At 44.7% G+C, this 22123-nt stretch overlaps 1 protein-coding gene across 1 annotated transcript in view; it reads left to right on the top strand.

Annotated features, from left to right (window-relative positions):
- The window catches only part of DCDC1 (doublecortin domain containing 1), a 1639395-nt gene that overhangs the window by 174782 nt on the left and 1442490 nt on the right, over window positions 1-22123 (top strand). The window contains exon 6 of the mRNA XM_086955816.1: window positions 1626-1831. Within this exon, the coding sequence (XP_086811942.1) occupies window positions 1626-1831 (206 nt within the window). The remainder of the gene's footprint in view (window positions 1-1625; window positions 1832-22123) is intronic.

Genomic DNA, 22123 nt, shown 5'->3' with positions numbered 1-22123 from the left:
GGGCCAAAGACTGTCCTTACATACAATATCATCTCGCTGTGCAAGAGGAGTGTGTGCGCAAAGATCAGCAGCATCTGAGGTGCCAGAACATAAGAAGTTCGAGGAGTGTGGGGGAAGCTTGCAGAGTCTGAGGGACCTGTGCTTGAACCAAGGGCACTTGCTTGTTCTCCAGAACGTATGCTGTCCAAGAGGTGTTGGGACAACCTGAGCCGGCAGCTGAGACTGCCTTCAGCCTCCAGATTGGCAGGACGACAGTGCCTGACATTGTGGCCTCCCTTTGAGGTCATTGGCTCCTTCTCCCTGGACCCACGCTGCAGGGTGCTTTGTTTTAGAAAACATTGTGACAAGACCTGAAGGGTTTCATGGGCCCTGTGGGTATCTGCAGCTGACTGACGGGGGCCTACAGCAGGTCACACCGTCGCTTGAGGGAAAAACACTTCTCCAGACGGGGAGTGTGCCAGCTTCCTGTGTCACCACCTTTTTGTATGCGGGGGAGATTTTTATCTTTCCCTACTGCAGGTGCTGCTGGGCGCCTGGAGGTCTAATCCGGATTGATGAAACTAAGTAACTGTTTCTTTTCGTGGTAGGTGGTTCTGACTGTCTAGTCAACAGGGCACCAGCAGGCGCATCGTGTATCGTTAGCTGGTAGAGTTGAAAGACTGAGGTGCTGGGACACTAGGTGTAGTCAGAGACTATTGACTGACTTTTCTGCAAAGGGAAAGTCCAACAATTGCATATCACTGTGAAGTGTACATACAATGGTTGTTTCATTTTTATTTCAATAGAGAAGTTTGACAGTTGCATATAACTGCAGAACATCTATACAATGTGTATCTTGTTTAGATTTCAGGGTGTGTGTGTGCAATACAAAGACAAGTGTTTTAATACATTCGGCGGGGAGTCTTATTGTGGCAAACGCAGTGTGTTGTGAAGGGGATGTTGTGCCAATGCTTTGCACCCGAGCCCTGAGGATATGCCTGATTGCTCAGTGCCAGACTAGCAGAGGGTGAGGACAGGTTATCGGACAAGTGCACCGTACGCATTTTATTTGGAACAGTGGGTTCTGACTGGCTTCGAGGTGTCTTAGTCAGTCTGAAACCACTGCGTCTAAAAGTTATCATGTGGGATTGTCACTAAAAATAATTTATTGGGAAATGAGTTAAATGGTATCTAAAAATAAGGTTAGCGTGAGGGAATGTAGAGTCTTAAGAAAAACATTAAAAGCAGCACATTTGTGTAAAAGATGCTATTCACTTGTGCTGAGGGTAAGTAGGCGTATCGTCAACATACCTCGAGTGATGCTGTTACATTTAGGTAAGAAGTTAAACTGCTCAGTGATAGAGACATGGTAAGGTGAATTTTAATCATGACTAAATTGTGGCACTACTTGCTGATACCTTGAGCAGATGCTCCCATCAGGAAATATGATTTATGTAGGATATCAGAGCAGACAGCTTGCTACAGCTTATGCCGCTCATAGTGGGATGCTGAAGTACTGTTTTTGAACGCTCAAGCGGCTATGTGGAGAGAAGCCATTTTAATAAGAGCAGCCGAGGGGGAGATGAACATGATGATAGCAGTTTTTATTTTCAAGGAAAACACTGATTTCCGTCCTTTATTTTCAGAGCACCTGTCATTAATGAAAACAGTGACCTGGAGAATGAATGGCCTGATGCTTCCCAGCGATACTCGGAGAGGAAAGACAAAGCCCGCCCTTTCCAAACGCTTAAAAAAATTGTCTAGAAAGCCCACAGTCAGAATTTTGGTTTTCAAGAATGGAACAGGGCAAGATAGCTGTGACATTGTTGCAGTACAAGATGAAATGGAAAAGGTAAATGTTTCTGTCAAGTAAATTAGCAGTTCTTAATAAGTGGCTTTTAATAAATGTTGATTCAAGATTATTATTAGAATGATTGATAATTTCAGAAAATACTGTTTTCATAAAAAACAGAATAGTGTGTTACTCGAGCTGTTGGTTCGCAAGACTTTCCAACCAGTAAAAACGTTATAGCTTGTTGTGCTCTGGGTCAGAATATTGGGAAATCACCAACAGGGTCCTATTTAGCCACCCGTTTAGGACTAGTAAAACTGATGTATGCTTTGGCGGTGAGCAGAAGATGGCCAAGAGATAATCAGTAGTGCAACTGAGCTTCCTTTATGTGTGCCTTTGATTAATGGAAAGTGCTTGCTGTAAGATTGTAGTCATATGCCTATTATTGTAATACAGATACCTTGTGTTCCTATAACCTCATGTGTCAGTGCTTGCACCACAGATTTATGACATCTTTACTGCTGTAAGGAAACAGGCCTTTTTGCAGGTTTAACCCACTTTTTACCCACATGTGGATTATTATTTTCAATTTTTTTCGACTCTGAGAGTGCACTGAGACCTGCTAACCTGACCCCAGTGCCAGTGTTCTGACCCATTACAAAATGATTCTCGGGTTCAATCTCGGACTGTGGCCTTAAGGAGATGATACAAGTTTGCTATTGTGGTTTAAGATTCTGCAGTCCAAGATTTATATTGGATTGTGAAGTAAAGCCTGAACAACGTACAGCGCAGCAAGAGCTCGATTCATGCTACGCACTGAATATCTAATATATGGAAGGCACCTTTAGACTTAGGGTCTGATTTAGACCTAGGAGGAGGGAGTGCCATCTGTCAGGGTAGTGGATGACTTAACATCAGCCACGATGAGCAGCAGTCTATCCTATTTAGCGATGATGGCTGGCCCAGCAGTCAGCTCACTACATTAAAAGGAACCACTGTCATTGTGCTTTCCTTCAAAGCACAGAATGTTTGGTGAATGGCTGCCACTCCCCAAACTTTTGTTTTCCAAAAACAAACATCTCTAATTGGGGGTTTGCTAAAGAAAAACATAGAACTAATGACCGGCACACCCTGGGAGTTTACTCCCAGGGTGTGGAGGTCATTATTATTTCTGTCCCTGACCGCCAGTATTCTCTACAGAAAGAGTGGACAGTGTGATGGCTTTACTCCTACAGCCCCTACTCTATGGGCCATATGGGGGAGCTTTCCTTCATTGGAGCCAATGTGCACTCTACTGATGGTACACAGGACTCTAAATGAGGTGGCCAGCCCATGAGTTTGGGGGACAGGGAGCGCTGTAATGTTTGTGACAGAGTACCCTGTTCACCAAACTCCAAATCACCCCCATAATCTCAATACATTTATCTTCATGTAAGTTTTCCCATACTGCAGTGTTACTTTGCTAATACATTTTAACGTCAGTGGGTTTCGAAACACTGTCAGTTAGATTATATGTCAGCTCTGATTGTTCTACTTAATGCTGTTTATCACAATTTTACACATCAAGGCTCAAATTAGCTTCTGACTGACAAACATCCAATTGCCTATGATTAATATGAAGTGCTTCCTGCAAGATTGTAGTCATATGCCTAAAATTATTATATAGGTTCTTTGTGTTCCACTGATTTATACATTCTTTACTGCTCTTAGGGAATAGGCATTTTCTTGCCACTTTTACCCTCATTTGGACTATTAGCTGCTGTTTTTTTGACTCAGAGAGTGCACTGAGGCTTGCTAACCAGACCCCATTGCCAATGTTTGACCTGCTACAAAAGGTATTTTGAATTGTTTGTCCCCAATTGGCTACTGGCTCTTTAACTCATTGATTCAAATTAAGCTTCAAATGTTTTTATACTATTCAATAGATAAACCTTTTGCTGCTACCCTTCCACATTTTTAAACCCCTAAGTAAATAGCATTTTGAAAATGCTACTTTTAGAAAGTTTCCAAAAAAGCACATGGCTTTCTCACCCATCAGTCGCCCTGCGTGGTGCTGGAGTTTTTCCTCACAATAGGCTACTCCTCATATAGTACTCCAATTTTGAACCAAATAGTAAACCAATATTTTATGTCAGAACCTTATTCCAGAGTTAATCCATACATTCTAAATCACTACGAAGACAGCATGATTTCACCATGATTCTTTATTTAACATTTTCAAATGCCTTCTGCATGCCCATCTGGGCTTTCGACAGCAACACGTGAGGATGAATCATTCATATCAAGTAGGCTCATGTAATTCCACCCAATGCATTTTGGGCCCAAAGGCCCTTCGTCAAGGGTTACTGAAATGAACAAAAAAGATGTCTTAACCAACTACTCAAAACAATCTATCTGTGTTATATGAATACTCCTACAGCCTCCAGTAATTCACCCCTCGTCAATCCCACCTCGCACCCTTATACAAACATGCTTAAATAAACATAATGCTGTCCCCCAACCCACTGTATAAAATCCACTGCCTGGAATGAATACTCAAAGTAGTCTAGTACGTGAATGAATTGTTTTAGAAAGTTGCCATTTTCCTGCCATAGCCATTTAGTGCCTGCAGTCTGTCTCTGGGTCACATGACTGGATGTAGTTGACAGGTGGGCTTTGTGGATTCCTCCCAGAGAGCTTCACACAATAGGGAGCTAAGGTGTGCCTGGATGAGCTATCACTGGCAGGACGGGAAAGAGCTGGGCCCAGCACCACTCACACTTAAATAGCCTGTGTCCTGCCTTCACACAGAGGGCTGCATACCCCTTGTAGTTAGTCTGGAGCAAGGAAGGCAGGGCACCTGTGCATTTCATAAGCCTGCCACTAGAAGCTTCTTGCCACTTCAAAGGCACAACTGGGTATACAATCTCGACCTCAGGCACCTACTCCTCAATACACTTCTGGACCTGTGAATACTCTGCCAGGAAGAAGGACTGCTTTGCTGCTGAAAGAACTGCCACTCTGTTGGACTGCTGACCTGAAGAAACTGCTTCCCTGCTGTGCTAACCTGCCTGCTGTCCTCTTTTCTGGGTGAGAAGGACTGGACCTGAATCCCTTGAACCCAGATCCTCAGAGTGACTCCAAAGGCTAGTTGACTGGCTATCTGATCTGAAGCCTCAGGGAAATAACAGGCCTCTAACAAACCTGCACCTGGACTCTGCCATCTGTGATCTACCCTGCCAAGGGGTGCCACTGAAGGGGTGTGCCGTTGGAAGTGGGCCTAATGTGCATCTGTGTTTTCAGTGGAACCGACGTATCTCCTCCGCTGTGTGGCGCTACCCTGAGCAGAACCAATGCATCGCCTCTGCTGCTTGTATTGGAACCAATCACAAAGACTCGCACTGCCTCTGCAGCCTCTTTCGGAACTGCCGCTGAGTGACGCTCTCCCTCGTTGATGGCAGCCTCAATGAATATGCCAGACTCTGCATCGCAGCCTCGTAGCTCCTCTGAACTGATGCATCCTACCTGACTACGCAACACATCTTCAACACAAGACTTTTAATCGCAAGCCCTTGTCCACAGGATACTCAACGACAATGCAGGACCTCGCATTACAGCCTCGCCACACCTCGGAACTGATGCATCTCTTCCTTTGTGCAACTCATCTTCATCGCAATCCTTTGCACCGCTTCATAAACCAGGATTTAAGGTACTTTGTTCAGTGTCCCTAACTGGGTCCCTGTAGATGGCCTGCTCTCCAGCGTGGTCAAGCTGAATTTGTGACTTTGTCACAGTCCCACAAGACCAGATATCCACAGTTTGCCCTTTTTGCTCTTTGAAGCTATTTTCACAAAAATCTTTAAAATTGTATATCCCCGGTTCTATTGATTGGACCTTTGTTGTTTTGGACTTGTTTTATTTATCAAAAATACCTCTATTTTTCTAACTTGGTATGTGATCATTTTTGTGTGATGTTTCTCAATTTATTGCTGTTTGTGAAGCTTTGCACAAATACTTTACACATTGCCTCTAAGGTAAGCCTGATTGCTCAGTGCCAAGCTACCAAATGGTTGAGCACAGGTTCATTTACGATTGGCTTTGTCCCTGACAAGGATTGTGGTTGCTGCTTGCACAGAGCTAACACCCAGCCAAGCAACAACCCAATTTCTTACAGGCGCCATCTCAAACAGGAAGTGGCAAATAGGTTTAGCTTGCATTATAAGTGCTGACTAAAATACTTAATAAAGCCTGCTGCAGTGAAAAGACAACTAACATGCTAAAATGCATGACAAACGTTGCCGACTGGATGAAGAAGAACTGCCTGCAGCTGAACACAGACAAGACGGAAGCACTGACCTTTGGCAACAACATCAGCAACACATGGAATGACTCCTGGTGGCCATCAGACCTAGGACCCACACCCACTCCCTCCAACCATGCCAGAAACCTCAGAATCATCTTTGACAACAAGCTCACCATGAAATCACAGATCAACACCGTCTCCACTGCCTGCTTTCTCACTCTGCACATGCTACATAAGATATTCAAGTGGCTACCCCTAAACATGAGGCACACAGTGACACAAACCCTCATCACAAGATGACTGGACTACGACAATGCCCTCTACGTAGGAATTGATGCACAACATCTACAGAGACTTCAGACCACACAGAACGCTGCAACCTGACTCATCCTTGGCCTTCTCTGATGAATCACATCACACCCCACCTCAGGAAACTCCACTGGCTCACCATACAGAAGAGATGCCAATTCAATCTGCTGACCCACGCACCCAAGGCTCTACACAACCAAGGACCCACCTACATTAACCACAGCCTGATCTTCCACCAACCATTGAGAAGACTAGGCTCCACTTCCCTTTCACTTGTCCATGCTCCCTGCATCCACTGAAGCAGATGTGGAGGATGATCCTTCTCCCCCATTGCAGCAAAGACCTTGCTCCTACAGACACTCACCTCACTTACAAAACTCTGAATGGCCCTCAAGGTCTCATTGTTCGAATAAGCCTCCGGGGCCTGCATGCACCTTTATACCCTATTCGGTGATTAGCCACCCTTTATAAATCCTGATTGATTGATTGATCTATAAAATACATTAACAACCTTTGATGATCCAGTGCATGCTACAGGTTTTGAGGTCTGGTGCTTCCTTTGGTTGTGCTGGTCTTGGTACTGAGGCAGTGTTATTTCTGATTTTGTGCTATTTTTGAAAATAGAATGTTCATGCTTGCTGCATAATGTTTATGAGTATAAATCAATGCCCTCTTATACTGCTTGTAATGGTCTGTTTGCTTACCTGTAATCTTCATCATGCTGAGTCCTACTTTTCTTTATACCATTCTTCCTTCTCACCATCCCTAATTGGGAGTGATGGGTATTAGTAGCTCATTTTGCTTGATATTTATCCAGATATGTTAAGGGGAGATGACCTCTTATGTGTATTGCGAATTGAGGATTTAAAAAAGCAATACTTTGAGAGCCTGGGGGGGGGGGGCTGTGTCTCGGATCATGACACCCAGGATGATGAGACTAGGTCAAGGAATAGTAAATATTTAAGTAATCAGAGCATTAATCACCATCTTGGAGTTACTGTCTGAAGGTTGGCCAAGGGTGGTAACATACACAATGCAGTTTCAGTCATCACATCTTGCCACATTGCTGATGGGTTCTCGAAGAAGGCAAAGGCTAGCCAGAGCTGAGCCCTGATAAAGCTAAAAAACAAATATTTAACAAATAGGGCCCTTCACGAGCTGAAGATATAAAATAACACTTGCCTATCTGTTAACTACCACAGTTAAGATGCAACATCGCAAGAACTGTGCATTGGTACACGGGTACAAAATGACACAGTGGTTATTATGATATTAGACCAATCCTCCTGGACTGGCATATTTTTTGGCAAAAAAAATCACAAATTAGTGCTAGAGCAAGTGTGGATTTAAATGTCAAACCTCTGCTGTCTCTCTCTCTCTCTCTCTCTCTCTCTCTCTCTCTCTCTCTCTCTCTCTCTCTCTCGCTCTCTCTCTCTCTCTCTCTCTCTCTCACAGGGCCAGAGTAACACAGGACAGTGAGAAAATGTTGGCCAGAAGAGATGCAGGACAGCATGAGGGATGGTGGCCAGAGCTAACATGAGGCAGTGGGGATAGGGGGCCCACCTTTGACTGCCTAGTCCCAACACAGGTGCCTGAGTTGTAAACAGGATTGTTTTTGTGGAGGAAGGGACACCTTCCTGCACAAAATCAATCTTGACAGGCAATTTTCTCTTTCTATGTGTGCTGCAGAATGCATCATAAAAAGAGAGGAAAAATAAAGATATTTTTCCTCGATGCACCTCACCTGGAGAGGTGTAGCATTTTGATGCATTCCCAGGTCTACAACTAATGGTAAATCTGGGAATTCAACAAAATCCAAGGGTGGGTGTGTGGGAACTCCCACGCTACACCAATGGAACTCCTTCCAGGGGCAGAGTAACACAAGCTAGCGAATTGCGCTGCTTTGTGTTGCTCAAGATTTATAAAGCCATGTAAGTTGGCCTTGCATGGCTTGATAAGTCTGACGTTAGTGTTGCGTCGCCCTTACAGCTCTTTGCATGGCTCATGGGCAACATAACACTATGACAAATATGCCTCACAGTCTCCGGGGGGGGAGAAGGCCAGAGGTGATACATAGGGGCTAAGGTGCATTGGGGTTAGCGGTAAGATTGGGCAGCAGGTGACAGAGCTGAGACAGGACAAACTGGGGGAGTATAGCCAGAGGTGACATTGGGCAGTGAGGGAAGAGGGCCATTGAGACACTGGGCTATGAGGGCTACAGTAGACAGAGGTCTAAAAAAGGAAGTTGGAGACCAGATATGACATGGTACAGGTGAGACAGGACAAACTGGGGGAGTATAGCCAGAGGTGATACTGGGCAGTGAGGGAAGGGGGCAATGGAGACACTGGGCTATAATGGCTACAGTAGACAGAGGTCTAGGAAATAAGTTGGAGACCAGATATGACATGGTAGTACAAAGGCCCACAGGGCAATTGGGGAGAGGGACTGAAGCTACAGGGGGTAGTCAGTGGAGGGCGAACAGGGCGCTGCCAAGTGTGTCAGGAATTTGCACCTACCTGCTGATCTTGGTCTATGGCAGTCATTGCCTGTTGAAGTTGAGGAAGGCTACAGGGGTGCTGGTCTCACAGGACTATCCTAATGGCATCACTATGCCACACAGGAGAGAGACTGCTCACCATCTTCTTGTTGACCCAGCGGTAGGGCAGCACCAATAAAAGAGGGTCGATCACATTTAAAAAAAAAATAATTGCAATGTTTTTTTTTTGTTTTTTTTAAAAACCTTTATTTATATCATTCACAAAAAGTACAGGAGTAGATCTACAACCACAGGGGCTGGACACTGCATTTAGGGGATACGTATAAGAGTGCAATAACACAGCTCTTCAGCCGGCAACCCTGAGGTCCGGCAGCGGTACAGGATATATGTTGCATTGAACACAGTGCAGATCGCATGTTATTCATAAGGTTTTCATTTTGCATTTAACCCCCCCCAGAGACAAGATAAAGAAGAAGATACAGGATATCCGGAGCCACACATTCAAAGACATAATAAAGGTGGGAAGGTGTAGGAAGGTGGTCGCGGACCAACTTAAAGGGACAGTAAAGACGCAAGCGCTAGCTAGCTCAAGGAGGGTAAAGAACCAAACAAACCAATCTCTCATCGTAGCCGCCCACCCTCAGACCCCGCCCACTTGCATACTCCAGGATGAAACAGAAAGTACTGCTACCGGACACTGCAAGAAGAAGAAAGGGGCCATAGAACAAAACAAAGGCAAAATAACAACCCCCCCACACCCTGCACCCCTGCAATGGCTACGGCCTACCCCACTAGCAGCGTGCCCGTCGCCATTGGAATACCCTAAAAAGAGAGAAGAAGAAGGAAAAAGGGGCCATATAACAAAACAAAGGCAAAAGAACAAACCCCCCCCCCCCACCCTGCACCCCTGCAATGGCTACGGCCTAACCCACTAGCGGCGTGCCTGTCGCCCAGAAAGATCCCTAAAAGAAAGGAAAAGCGGAGGAGGAGAGATAAAAACACACTCCCAGACTCCTTTACCCTCCACCAGAGGACACCACCCCGAAACACGGTCAAAATAGAATGCAGCGAAATATAAAATCAGTCCGGGGAAGCATGATACACAAAACCCAACTCTTGTACATTCCAGGTCACAATCCCAGCAGCGAGGTAAAATATTATGCCAAACCCAAAAAAGACACAAGTTAACCCTGGCCGGTACGATTATTAACCAGAGCACTTATAATCCAGACCACAACAACAGTGAAGGCAGCAGAGCGTTCATAAAAGTTCAAGTCAGTACGAGTGAGTCGAAAAAAGGATAAAAGTGCATGGTATCCACAAAGCAAGTGAGGAAAAGCATGGAAGGATAATGAAGCTCTCCGAGAACCACTGGTGATCTTGTTGAGGCACTCAAGGTTGTCCATGGCAATGTTCAGTGGGTTATGGCTCAAGCAGGGGAAGCTAACAATGTTCACAGGCGCGCGAACCATCCTGTAGGGATCAGCAGCGCACACGGAGTCCGGCTTCCGCACAGGGTCCTCGAAGTTGAGCCCACAATGGTCCATGCGTAGTACAGCTGGCTGAAATAATGCCGAAAAGTCACCGTCCGGTCTCCGGCAGATATTGTCCATTGTTGCAGACAGTGTCTGGTATTGGACCATGATCTGTGAGTGGACCGCCTCAATGGCCGCCATTACGGCATGCAGCGATGGCATGCCTTCTGTCCCCTCCATCTCCTCTCATGAAGTTACAGAGCAGGATATGAACCCCGGAGGTCGACTACTCCGGGGTAGCAGGCACAACCGGAGCAGACAACAACAATGGGCGCCCTCACCTCACGATTTCCACACCTTCGCCGCTAGTCAGGGCTCCGGTCCGTCACCCCCGAGAAGCTTAAGGTGTCTCCAGGCGTCGGATACAGGACCGCAGCAACCGAAGAGCCACGCTGCGGCGTCTGCGGTGTAGACAGGATATTAAATCGCCATTGGAAACAAGTAAAGTGTGTCTCCGTTCGAGAGACCGGACGAATCCCAAAGTCCACAGCCGATGTTGTTCAACTCCAGCCCGGGTGGGTTGGAAATCGAGGCCCCGGCTTCCACGCTGAGTTAGGCTGAGAATGAAACACGGCGTATCTTCGTCACCCGATATGTTAAAAAGTTCGGGATTGCACCTTCAGAGTCAGTAACTCCTCGCGTACACGGGAGTCAGGTGTAAAAGCAGGATAAATTGCAGGATATACGAGCTGCTGGCGGAGGTCGGCGGAGCCGGGAGCTTATGCAGCCATCTTGTTTCCCTGCGTAGCTCCTCCTCCAATAATTGCAATGTTGTTGTGACTTTTATGAAAAGCAAGTGATTTTTAAAACAATGTTTTAAATAGGTTTTTTGAGGGCAAAATCGTGAAATCCTTGGGAGATGGGTCTAGTTAGGTTCTGCCCTAATTGACACGTGAAAGTTACTAATGGAGGTTTCTCAGATGAGCTTCTTAGGCCACATCCCTTTTAGAGCCCCCTCACTGTTTTTATGCGGCTTAAAAACTGCTGCTTAAATGCATTCGGTTTCTTAATATATTTACATTTTTGATTTACCGCCCTGAAAAAATATATGTGAGGCAGCTGTATTGTAATTGTGCCATCCTATTGTAAAGACACTTTGCAGAGCGCATATCCAATCAAATGGAGGTTTACAGCTAAGTTCCTGATGTCTGGCTGCAAGGATGTACTGTATCTCTATAAGATATCTAGTTTACATAAGGATTCTAAAGATGTAGATTGTTACCTCTCTGTTATAGTTTATTTGCATATAATTAATGAAGCATAAAAGTAATACATCACATGGGCAGTAAAAGCAAACAAAACAAAGAAAATGATACTCCTTTTGTTCATTGAACATGCACACAATGAAACAAGAAAGGGATTGGAGATAGCAATGCAAGATATGATTAGCACCGGGACAGGCTTATCTACTTTCTTAAATAATAGGGATTAACGCCAATTTGAATAAAATCCATTTGTTAACACTTTTGTCAGAGCATGTCATTTATTCCCCACCGTGAAACGTTTATGTGAAACACCTCTCGCCCACTGGAGGAACACTATATATTCGGCTGTTCACAGAATATAAAGGATTACTCAAATCTGTATTTCATGTTGTTTCACAAATGAAACTAATACGTAAAAGATAGAGTCACATAAATAGTGTAGTGCTTTAAAAATATAGTAATTTTATTGTATTAGGGAAATTCTTTTTGTCTGAGTGGTTTACGAGAGGGACAAGAAACATCACATGCATTGATGATAAATGAAGTTGCATAGAATTTGTTTCCTTCGCATAATAACATAAATTCGTAGGAACACGTTTTTTTCCTAACAATCTTGGGACAGTCTGCTGACATAGATCAAGTATACAGTCTTTTCCTGTCATGGCTTGTGTTAAATCTGCATCACATTCACGTTTTCAAGCTATACAATTCGTATAACTTAATTGGTCTCATTAGTGAAATGATACATATGTAAAGTAGATCCCAGTACATCCTGACAATCAAGCAATCCAACCATAGCCGAGCGGATGTTCTTCCCAGCATGACCCCCTACACGTGTGTCTTACATTTCACTGTGATGGGAAGATGCCTTATTTGTTTTGAATGTCGGGGGCATCAAGAGCTTTCACTATTCCTGCTCGTTTTAGGTAATTACAAGACCTACTTTTATTTTTAATTAAAGAGGACAGGCAGATTAGGTAGAAATATACGTGCGTTGGTGTCTAAAGATAATCATTTAGTCACTTTCCCTTGCTTTTGAACTTTGTATAGGTTTGAAATGTCCTCTGTTTTCAAGCTTGCATTCCTTTATTGTGGCAGCCATTTCGTTGGCCTATAGGGTTGGGAGATCTTTGGGTGCAAGGCGAAGGTAAATACCTTCCACTGGTTCTAATCAAAACCGAATAAACCCTAAGCAGAAGAAGCTATAATGACCTACTGCTTAAACTAGAATTTTCTGTCTGGTGGCTTAGCGCTGCGAGGCCGTATTAATAGCTGAATGCACGCTATATATAGCAGCCTGGCATACAATAATGTAACATAGCACAACATACCATCTAATTTGTTTCAGATATTTAATCGCCTCAATATCAAGTTACATTTTACGGAACACAGACAAACCATGTTTGACAACTGGGATAATTCTTTCGGACTTGAATAATTTATGCTGCAGATGTTTGTAAATGTTTCTGACCCACGGCCCTGACGGATTTTAGAGGTATTAATCCAAGGAATATGGAAAGAATGGTATTGGAAACGACTTGCCGGTGCAATAATTTGCCATTCTAATACCGCCACTATTAAAGACATGGCCATTGGAGAAACAGGTGACGATTAAGAGACTACTGCAGGCGTAACACATGCCATAAAACATACAGATTATAATAGACTTTCAGTTATCATTATGTTATTGGCTGCAGTTTAACTAAATCTTTATTGAGGGTGCTTTATGTTTGCTCATATATGCGAGGGAAAAGTGGCTATTTTGATGTGGCCACTTCATTAGAAGCTATTTCAGAGTGTGTGTTTGTATTAATGCTGGCTTTTTTACACCCGACTCCAGGCGAATGGACAAAAAATCTTTAAAAAAAGATGCAGGGTTACAGACAAAATGATTGCAGACAAACCTTTGATGAGTGCAGGGTCAGGGTAAAGGAAAAAGGTACAGCAAGCACAGAATTACCAGAGAGCTACGACACAACCGCATTATAGGCTTATACATGCAATACTTATTTTTGTATTGTCATACAGGATTTTTATGTCAAGGAGTAACACGTTAAATAGCAGAACTGAATTAAAGGAAGTGACGTAAATTTTAGAGTGACTAACCACATACACTATCACTGATCCAACTTATATTGGAGACCATATCCATCTCCATCCTCCCTGCGCTTAATTTGTAAAATATTAAGTCCAGGTGCTCACATTTTTTTAGAAGGCCACACCCACTTCCCCGGCTCCACCCACTTATTCCACTGGCTCTGCTAACATCCTCAACTGGCAATGCTGAAGGCCAGATGTAATACCCAATCTGAATTTCAGCAAGGGAGTCTTCCTCAAGTAAAGTTTTGATAGGAGGTTCCTCCCGCCCCCAAAAAACCTTTGAAGGAGGCATATGTCCAAGTTTATAGGGATCTTCTTAAACTTAGGAAGCCCAACCATAAGAGAGGAAATGTGGTTTCAGACCGTGAGGTCTTCGTCCTGCCATTGATCTGGTGGTGTTATATCTTCTGGGGCACTATTTGCGTAGGGTACCGTCGTCAACCACAAACAGCTAACGCCTCATGTGCTATTGCACTCCAAGTGGATAACCAAGTTACTCTCTATGTAGCTCTTGACTCTCGGAGTCTTACTCTAGCATTTGTTTGTAGGTTTGAACTCAGATACTGGCTGACAAAAAACGTACAAAATAAATGCAAACTTGAATCAGGATCTGTGTTACATTATGTAAGCAGTATTTTATTTATAAAGTACACATGTATGGAACTGTAAAGAAAATAGCACAACAAACTGCCTTAATGCTAAAAACCTGTGTAAAAATTAATTAAAAATTAAAAACTAAAGCTTTTACAAAAAAAACAGCAAAGACGAGAGGGAATGTGTCTGAGGCGCAGTTTGTTCCATACTTTTGCATGATAATCCTGTCCCCAGATAGCACCATTCTAGTTTTCCAGATAGTAACAAACAATAGCGTGAGATGCTTGCTGTGGAACATGAGCATTGACTATTTTGTTTCAATCAGGGAAGGGAGGGAGCTAGAAGAAGCTGAGATCCATTCAGCTTCCTGTCAGTAATTCTTAATCAATGGGGAATGGATCACTTGTACCTGTAACCAGGGTCCTCTGTGTTCTATCCGTCAGTACCCAAAAGTGGTACTTAGAGAACCCTCATTCACGTAGGTAGATCGCATGGCGGTTTATCTTGATTCTCCGCCTTTTTTAAATACGTAATAGCATCATCATTGGGTCTCTTTTTATGCTTCCTTCACCAGGAGGGAACCACTGCTTTATACAGTAGTGATCAGAGATCGTTTGGTGGGTGAAAGGTGCTCAAGTGAGGTGTGGTGTTAAAAAGTCGTCCTCATACTACCTAAGAAGTAACATTTTTATTCCATCTGGTGTATAGGAAGATTGTTTAAAAGTGGGGTTCGAGCAGGGAGGACTGATTATGAGTCTGTTGCGCTATAAATGTCCAGATCTACGGTCAACATGTTTCAGCCCTTTTGTTGCCCCTGATGGGTCGTAGGGCTTTCTTCAGGACCTTAAAAATATATACAGTGGGAATCAGGTGTTTCCCAATTCGGAGTGGCATCAGAGTAAATACTCTGAGATCAAGGTCAATAGTACCTTAGGAACTCCTGATTCGGGTTTCAACAGGGCAGCTGACCGCACGGTGCCTGCTCTTCTGCAGGTTTGCACAACTAGTGCTGGCGCTGATGTCAGGGTTCTGGGACCCTGACATCAGCATTTGGCGAAGCAGAGCGTGCAACGAAATTCATTTTATTTATTTATATGTTTACTTACCTCTAATCGGCCGTAATCCGTAGTTTACTACCCCCCACCCTGCCCTTCCCCCGCCCCACGTCAGCACCTGACAGCACTCCCACCAAGGGCCGCTACTGTGCATGCTGGCAGGTTTTTACACAGTGTAGTGCTGTAGTGCTGTGCACAATGAGGAGAGGTCTGACAGGGACTGCCCTGTATTAGCCACTAGGATTAGCATGCAAAAGTTAAAATATATATATTTTTCTTGCTTTAGCTGGATTCAGTACAGTGGATCGTGCAACCTGTTAAAACAGTAAGCTATGCACTTTTTAATTCCTCCGACAGCATCACAATTTATTGAACACTCATACAGGGCCAGACTGGGAACCAAAACTGGCCCTTGTAAAGTGCTTGGCCGCCCTCCCCCCCTCCCCACTCGGGGGGTTGGAGGTGCCGCCGAGCGCTTTGCTAGGGCCGGTTTTCGGCCGACTTTGATGCAGGGCCGATTTTGCAGCTATGCTGCAAAAACGGCCCTGTAACAAAATCAGCCCCCAGGGGCTCAAAACCGGCCCCCACCCTTGCGGCGCACCGGGGGATTGCCCGGTGCCCGCAACGGCCAGTCCGGGCCTGCACTCATAATAGTTGTCCGATTTTACGCACAAGAACCTGTGATCTGCGGCCGGGACTGAGAAAAACTAAGCCATTCCATCGGCAAATAAGAATATATAAAGAAGTTTGCAAATGTCATAACTCTCTGAATAGCATTTGTTAATATTGCTAAACTGAATGCATCTGCCTTGAATGAATGAAAGGTGACCTAGCCCAATCAGAATTTCAAGCCAGGATCTGAAGATTGTGCTCTGTTACCACTTACATAATATTATTGGTAGCCAACTCCGTTTGTATTTTTGTATAAACTTTGTTTGAGCAACCCCAGCCTCAAACCCAAGGGCGCTATATTTATAAATAGAGTCTAGTACAATACCTGCAGTAATTCAAAACGTTTGACGTCAAATTGTTTGTCTTGAGGCTGAGATGGACCTGAACTTTCAAGGACACAGCTTTCTTGACCTCAGCTAACAGCAACAGTCAGCCCACTCTGCCCTCAAAAGTGATCAACAAATGGGAGTGACATGCACAGGCAGGTGTGCACTACTGACATCACTAACATGAAGCAGTCATCAGGCCTGGACCTGGGTGGGTCCTCCTCCCGACATACCAGGCAAATATGCTTTTGAACCGAAGGAGGACAGAACAGGTAGGTATATTTATTTTCAGTAATTATTGGGCCCATAGAACAGGGGAGAAAAGTTGAATACCCCTGGCCCTGTTAAATAGGTGCCAGTGCTAAGCACCGGAAACCACCGGCAAAAATTAAGCACTGCATCTTCCCTATTTGTAGTTGAACGGCAGCTGGAAACTATAATTTTTCAGTGCACTGAACTAGAAGGGATGGTTGCATGTAATTAGCCACCTTAAATGGAGAGGGTCAACAAAGTCAAAAATTAAAAACAATTCTGCTGACCCAGCAGACTACCAACCGAACCTGTTGTGCACTACATACTAAGTGGATGGAACTGACTAGAAAGGAAAGGGTGTAATTGATATTTTAAGCTATTGTTCAAGCAATGGTATTAACTTTTTAATTCAGGTGTATGTGTACAACGATTGTGCAGCAGTAGAATAATTACAGGCTAATGTGCATTTGAGGCCACTTGTGAGGAGGAAAAGAAACTTCATAATCCACGTGAGAATCTATCCTTTTTTAACATAGGCATGTGGATGAGAAAACTGAAGCACTACATCATAGATGTTACTGTGACATTCTTCTGAGGCGTAGTTTCCCTTTCCTAGATCCAAACTATGCAATCGGATGTATCACTCAAAATTATCTGGACATTAGGCCGTAGGAAAATTAATATTCTGGCTGTCACTCATGGCTGCCATAGCCAAGCCTGATGTGAGCGATGAAGCTTGAAGACATTTTGAATATTAATGGATAAGTACAAATTCCATAAGATTTGATTTGCCAGATGTATATGGCAAAATAGGAACAGTTTGTTAAATTAAACAGTGCAGCTGGGAGGCATCGGTCTGAGGAATGTCTCAACTTACAATCGGTCTGAAATGAGTTCTGATACAATTCATTGAATGTCATAAACAGTTATGTCGATTCTTTTTTGGTAAGGAATGTAAACCTCTGTCTGCGGAATCATAACTTAATGTATCTGATAGGAAATCCAGGTGGGTCTCGGCCTTGCGTGGATACCGTGCGGCCAGTGGGCAATGTGTCCAGTTGCCTGGCATGGGGGAGGACGTGATCACTGTGTGTACCGTGTGTGCTGTGTCCTGAATAACTGTTAGTTCCTAACTTGGTGCGACATCTGACTCAGTGGTGTTTTGGGAGCATACGTACCCCTCTGGCCATGTGTGCTTTATTGGGGTCAATCTTGCTGGACCATTGTGGTATCACTGCTCCTATCTGTGGGATTTATCTGGGATTTCCTGTTTGTGCATTTATCTGCAGACTACATGCCACCCCATCTGTGACCTGTCAATCAGTGACCTCAGGCCTGGGTCTCAGAGCCTGCCTTACTACGTATTTCTGAGTCGGAGTTGACGGGAAGTTCATGACAGACAAATTTGTTAGTAAAGAGGCAATTTTGTTTTTATAGATAAATGTATAATTATACATTTTAACACCGACTTTCTCCATGGTAACATTTCCCCCCTCTAGTTGAATTTTCAACTACGCTATCGAACTCATACTTGGTGATAGTTACTTTATTGGGAGCCTGTTCTTTAAGATCGCTTTTGACAATTACGATTTACCTAGTTATTTATGTTCTGCCCAATTTGAGGACTACATTTTTACACCCGGAAATGCCCAACTGCACAGTCCACACAAAAACATGAACACAATGAAAACTGGAAACAATGACAAGCACAATACGGATATCCACCAGAGGAGCCAGGAGAACCAATTTGAGAACCACTCCTGCTAAGGGGCCCCTCCCTCCTCACACATATCTCTTTATAAGTGGTGCAGTGCTTGGACGGCAAGAGTCAATGTCCCGTTATCCGTGTCGTCCCTTGGGAGAAGCGTGCAGCAGGATGCACCAACTTTTGCACACACCCCTCCCTACATCGCGGTCATTAAGTCTAACACATACAGATGCTGTATCACCATGAGGCGGATTGCACTTAGTTCTTCCTTGATTGAGTTAAGGCCGAGCTCAGTGCTGTTCATCATTTTAAGCATTTCCTACTGAGTTGTTTGGAGCCAGCTGGCGTTAGCTTTTGTCTTTATGGTAAGGAAAGGTATGGACCCTCCCGCTGAACAGTCTGAATTCTTCTGGAATGTCCTTGTACTGAGCCCATCCAAAACAATCTGCAGTTCTTTTTACATGAGTCTAATGCAGGAAGGTTGCTGGCACAAGTCTGACAGGTCTTCTCCGGGAATTACCAGGGTGGGGGTGCGTATGGTGACCAGGAAACAGAGTCTGCCTCATCTAGGGATGAGCTGAGTGTAGGTAAACTTGCAGCACTGCCAGTAGATATCCATCAGCAAGGAGGTGCCCCATTGCATATCTGGAATGTGCAAGATCAATCATGCCACAGTTCTCATTGGTGCTCCGTGGAAGCGTACCTTTACTTCTGAAACACAAGGAATACAGCGTAAGCCTCTGTACAATTATGGGTTAACCCTTCACTTCTATCCTAGTGTATTCACCCACCTCGGCATCCCAGATTTCTTGACAAGGGGTGCCTATGCTTTTGTTCAATCCTCCCCTCTGTGACTCATTTTCCTTTGTATTGTTGAGCTGGATAGCCCTACACAGGACCTTCATGTTCGGGTTCCATTTGTTGTTAAAGAAGACTACCCCAGATACGGTAAGGACCACCCTAGGCCCACAAATGGAGGCAGGACTGGATGTGTTTGTACGCTGAGTTGGAGGTTTCACAAATTCCAAGAATCTCTTCTCTATGAAGTCTCAGGGCCAAACAGTATCCTCCCCTGTGGTGCCCTTTCTGCACATCCTGTCTAATTCAGTTTGAATATTGTTAGGCTCAGAGAACAGGTATAGAGCCATTCGGCTGGTCCTGTATCGGGTTAGATTCACTACTACTCTGTGGGGTTCTACCTTGTTGGGTTGGATTTTGGTCCTAATTCCTCATAGATATAAGTGGAAAAGGCATTTTGCTTTTTCAGGGGCTTCCTCTTGGGACAAGTAAAGTCAGTCTGCGCCTACTGCATGTGGTATCATTGAACCGACGTAACATGACCTGGCTGATGCCCGAGTGCTTAAAGAGGCCATATGCTGATACCATGTGTTGTGCAAGAGGGTGCTATGTAGTGCATGTGGGATGCTAATGTTGAGGTTGGTGTAATTGTAAATGACATGGGAGGGATCCTTATGCAAGCACATTTTATTGAACAGACTCCATTTGACCTGGTGGTTCATTAACAGTGAATAGGTGCGGCAGCACCCAACAAAAACAGTGAGTACATAGAAGTGCAATAATACATAACTTGTTATTGAAGTCAGCGCCGTCTCCTCATCCTGCTTCAACGTTCTTCGCATGCTCAAAAAAACATTCCGCTGGATCCCCACCGAAACCAGAAAAACAGTCACCCACGCTCTGGTCACGAGCCGACTGGACTACGGAAACACCCTCTACGCAGGTACTACCGCTAAACTCCAGGAGAAACTCCAACGAATCCAAAACGCCTCAGCCAGGATCATATTAGACATCCCGCGCAACGAACATATCTCTGGTCACCTGAAAGACCTCCACTGGCTACCCGTCAATAAGAGAATCACTTTCCGCCTGCTAACCCACGCACACAAATCACTCTACGACATCGGACCAGATTGCCTCAACTCACGACTGTCCTTCTACACCCCCCCCGCCAACTACGCTCTTCCAACCAAGCCCTCGCCACTGTACCTCGCATCAATAAGACCACCATGGGAGGCAGATCCTTCTCATACCTGGCTGCCAAAACGTGGAACTCACTCCCCGCTGACCTTCGCCTTACTCAGAACCACCTAGCATTCAGAAAGCAACTTAAAACGTGGATATTCGACAAATAATCCCCCCTCCCCTTCCTAAGCGCCTTGAGACCCTCTGGGTATGTAGTGCGCTATATAAATTATCTGACTTGACTTGACTTGACTTGGCTGGCGGTTGGAGTTCAAAAGAGCTCATGGTGCAGTTAGTCATTTTGATTTGCACACTTTAGATCCATGTTGGGGTGTTGATGTGGCAGCAGAAAGCTGGTGCACGTGGAGGTTCGATTGCAGACCTGTTGGATACTCATTTGCTAATTCAGAAAAACATTGCATGTGCTCCATCCTTAATGATATTTTCTTCGCGGTTCCGGTATTTACCTCAAGGGTGTATTCTCCACACTCCATTTACGTAATTTTTATTGACGCACCGGAAGGTGGCCACAGTCGTGGTATCTTTTTGATAGTAAAAACTTAAAGTTGGCTTAATGATGATAAGATTAATTATTTTCTTTTTATGAGTTGTTGGTTACCACCCTCTTTTCTTCGTACCTGACTGAGTGCTTGGTTTAGGGCAAACATTTTTTAATGAGTGGTCTTGTGATCATAGGGATGGATTGCACCAGTTTTCAGCTAGGGTTTTATGGATGTTGTTGGTTTCTCCAAGAACATATCTGTCCTGGTGTGTGCATGGGGGTGCCAAGGGTGTGTGCTGCTTCTTCCAACTTACATGCACGCAGGACAGTGCAAGGAGGGGGGCGTCTCGCTATTAAGTGCTGGTGATTGCAACGTGCCCCAAGCGTACGTGTGTATCTGTCAATTCTCGGCATGTGGTATTCAACACGACCCTCCCTTTTTGCACCAGGTATCTCAACTCCACCCTTACTCTAGAGACTTCTTTGGGGCTAACTTTGGGCTTTTTTAATTGGAATTTTGGGTGTCCTCCTAGGTCTCGTACAATCTGCCACCTTTTTTATCCTGAGGCGGAAGGGGTCGAAAAAGTAGTTTTATGGCCCCCATGTATTCCTGATTATACAGTCTTGTAGTGTCCGAGGTCAGGGCCTACTATTTATTTCAGATGGTACATGTGAGGCTTGGTGTGTTGGTTAGCTACTAGACCTGATCAGGGATGAGCGGATTCAGTGTTCTACTCTCGCCTAGAGCAGAGATGGACATTAGGGATTCCCCTTCTCCCAAGCATCTCCCTCTTACTTGAACCACATCCTGTATCCTTTCAGAGACTGTAGCTAGGACTCCTACCGAGCAGGAATGCTCCTATCGATAGTTTGGAGGTGTATGGTACGGTGGCCAAACTATGGAGATTTGGAGGACTTGAGAGATAAAGGAAAACTGGGATAATGAGAACGTAGAGAGTCCGGGCTAAGGCCACAAACTCTTCCTGAAATCTGCTTATTGATGATGAACCGGGACTGCCCCAGCAGCTCTTGGATGCCTGGCTACTTTGGTGAACCTCCCTCACCTAAAGGCTTGGCTTCGACATTATGTGGACGCCTCGCCGCTTATTGGCTCTTGTGCGTCTGCTGTGGGGGCCATGGGGTTTTCACTATCCCAGGTATATGGGAATCCTGGCTCCTGCCTCTAGAGCATAGCTTGGTTTTGGGACTAAAGGTGGGCCTCTGTTCGGAAGAGAATTCTAGTTTTGAAGGTGCTGTTGGGGCTACACTCCATGAAGGAAACATGGGCCCTGGGCCGGCCAGCCAGTGAAGGGGGACCTTTTGACTTAGTA

Source organism: Lissotriton vulgaris, chromosome 2_1 (genome assembly GCF_964263255.1).
Source record: "Lissotriton vulgaris chromosome 2_1, aLisVul1.2, whole genome shotgun sequence".
NCBI lineage: Eukaryota > Metazoa > Chordata > Amphibia > Caudata > Salamandridae > Lissotriton > Lissotriton vulgaris.
The sequence above is the reverse complement of the archived record's forward strand: the minus strand, read 5'-3'. Positions and strand labels throughout refer to the sequence as shown.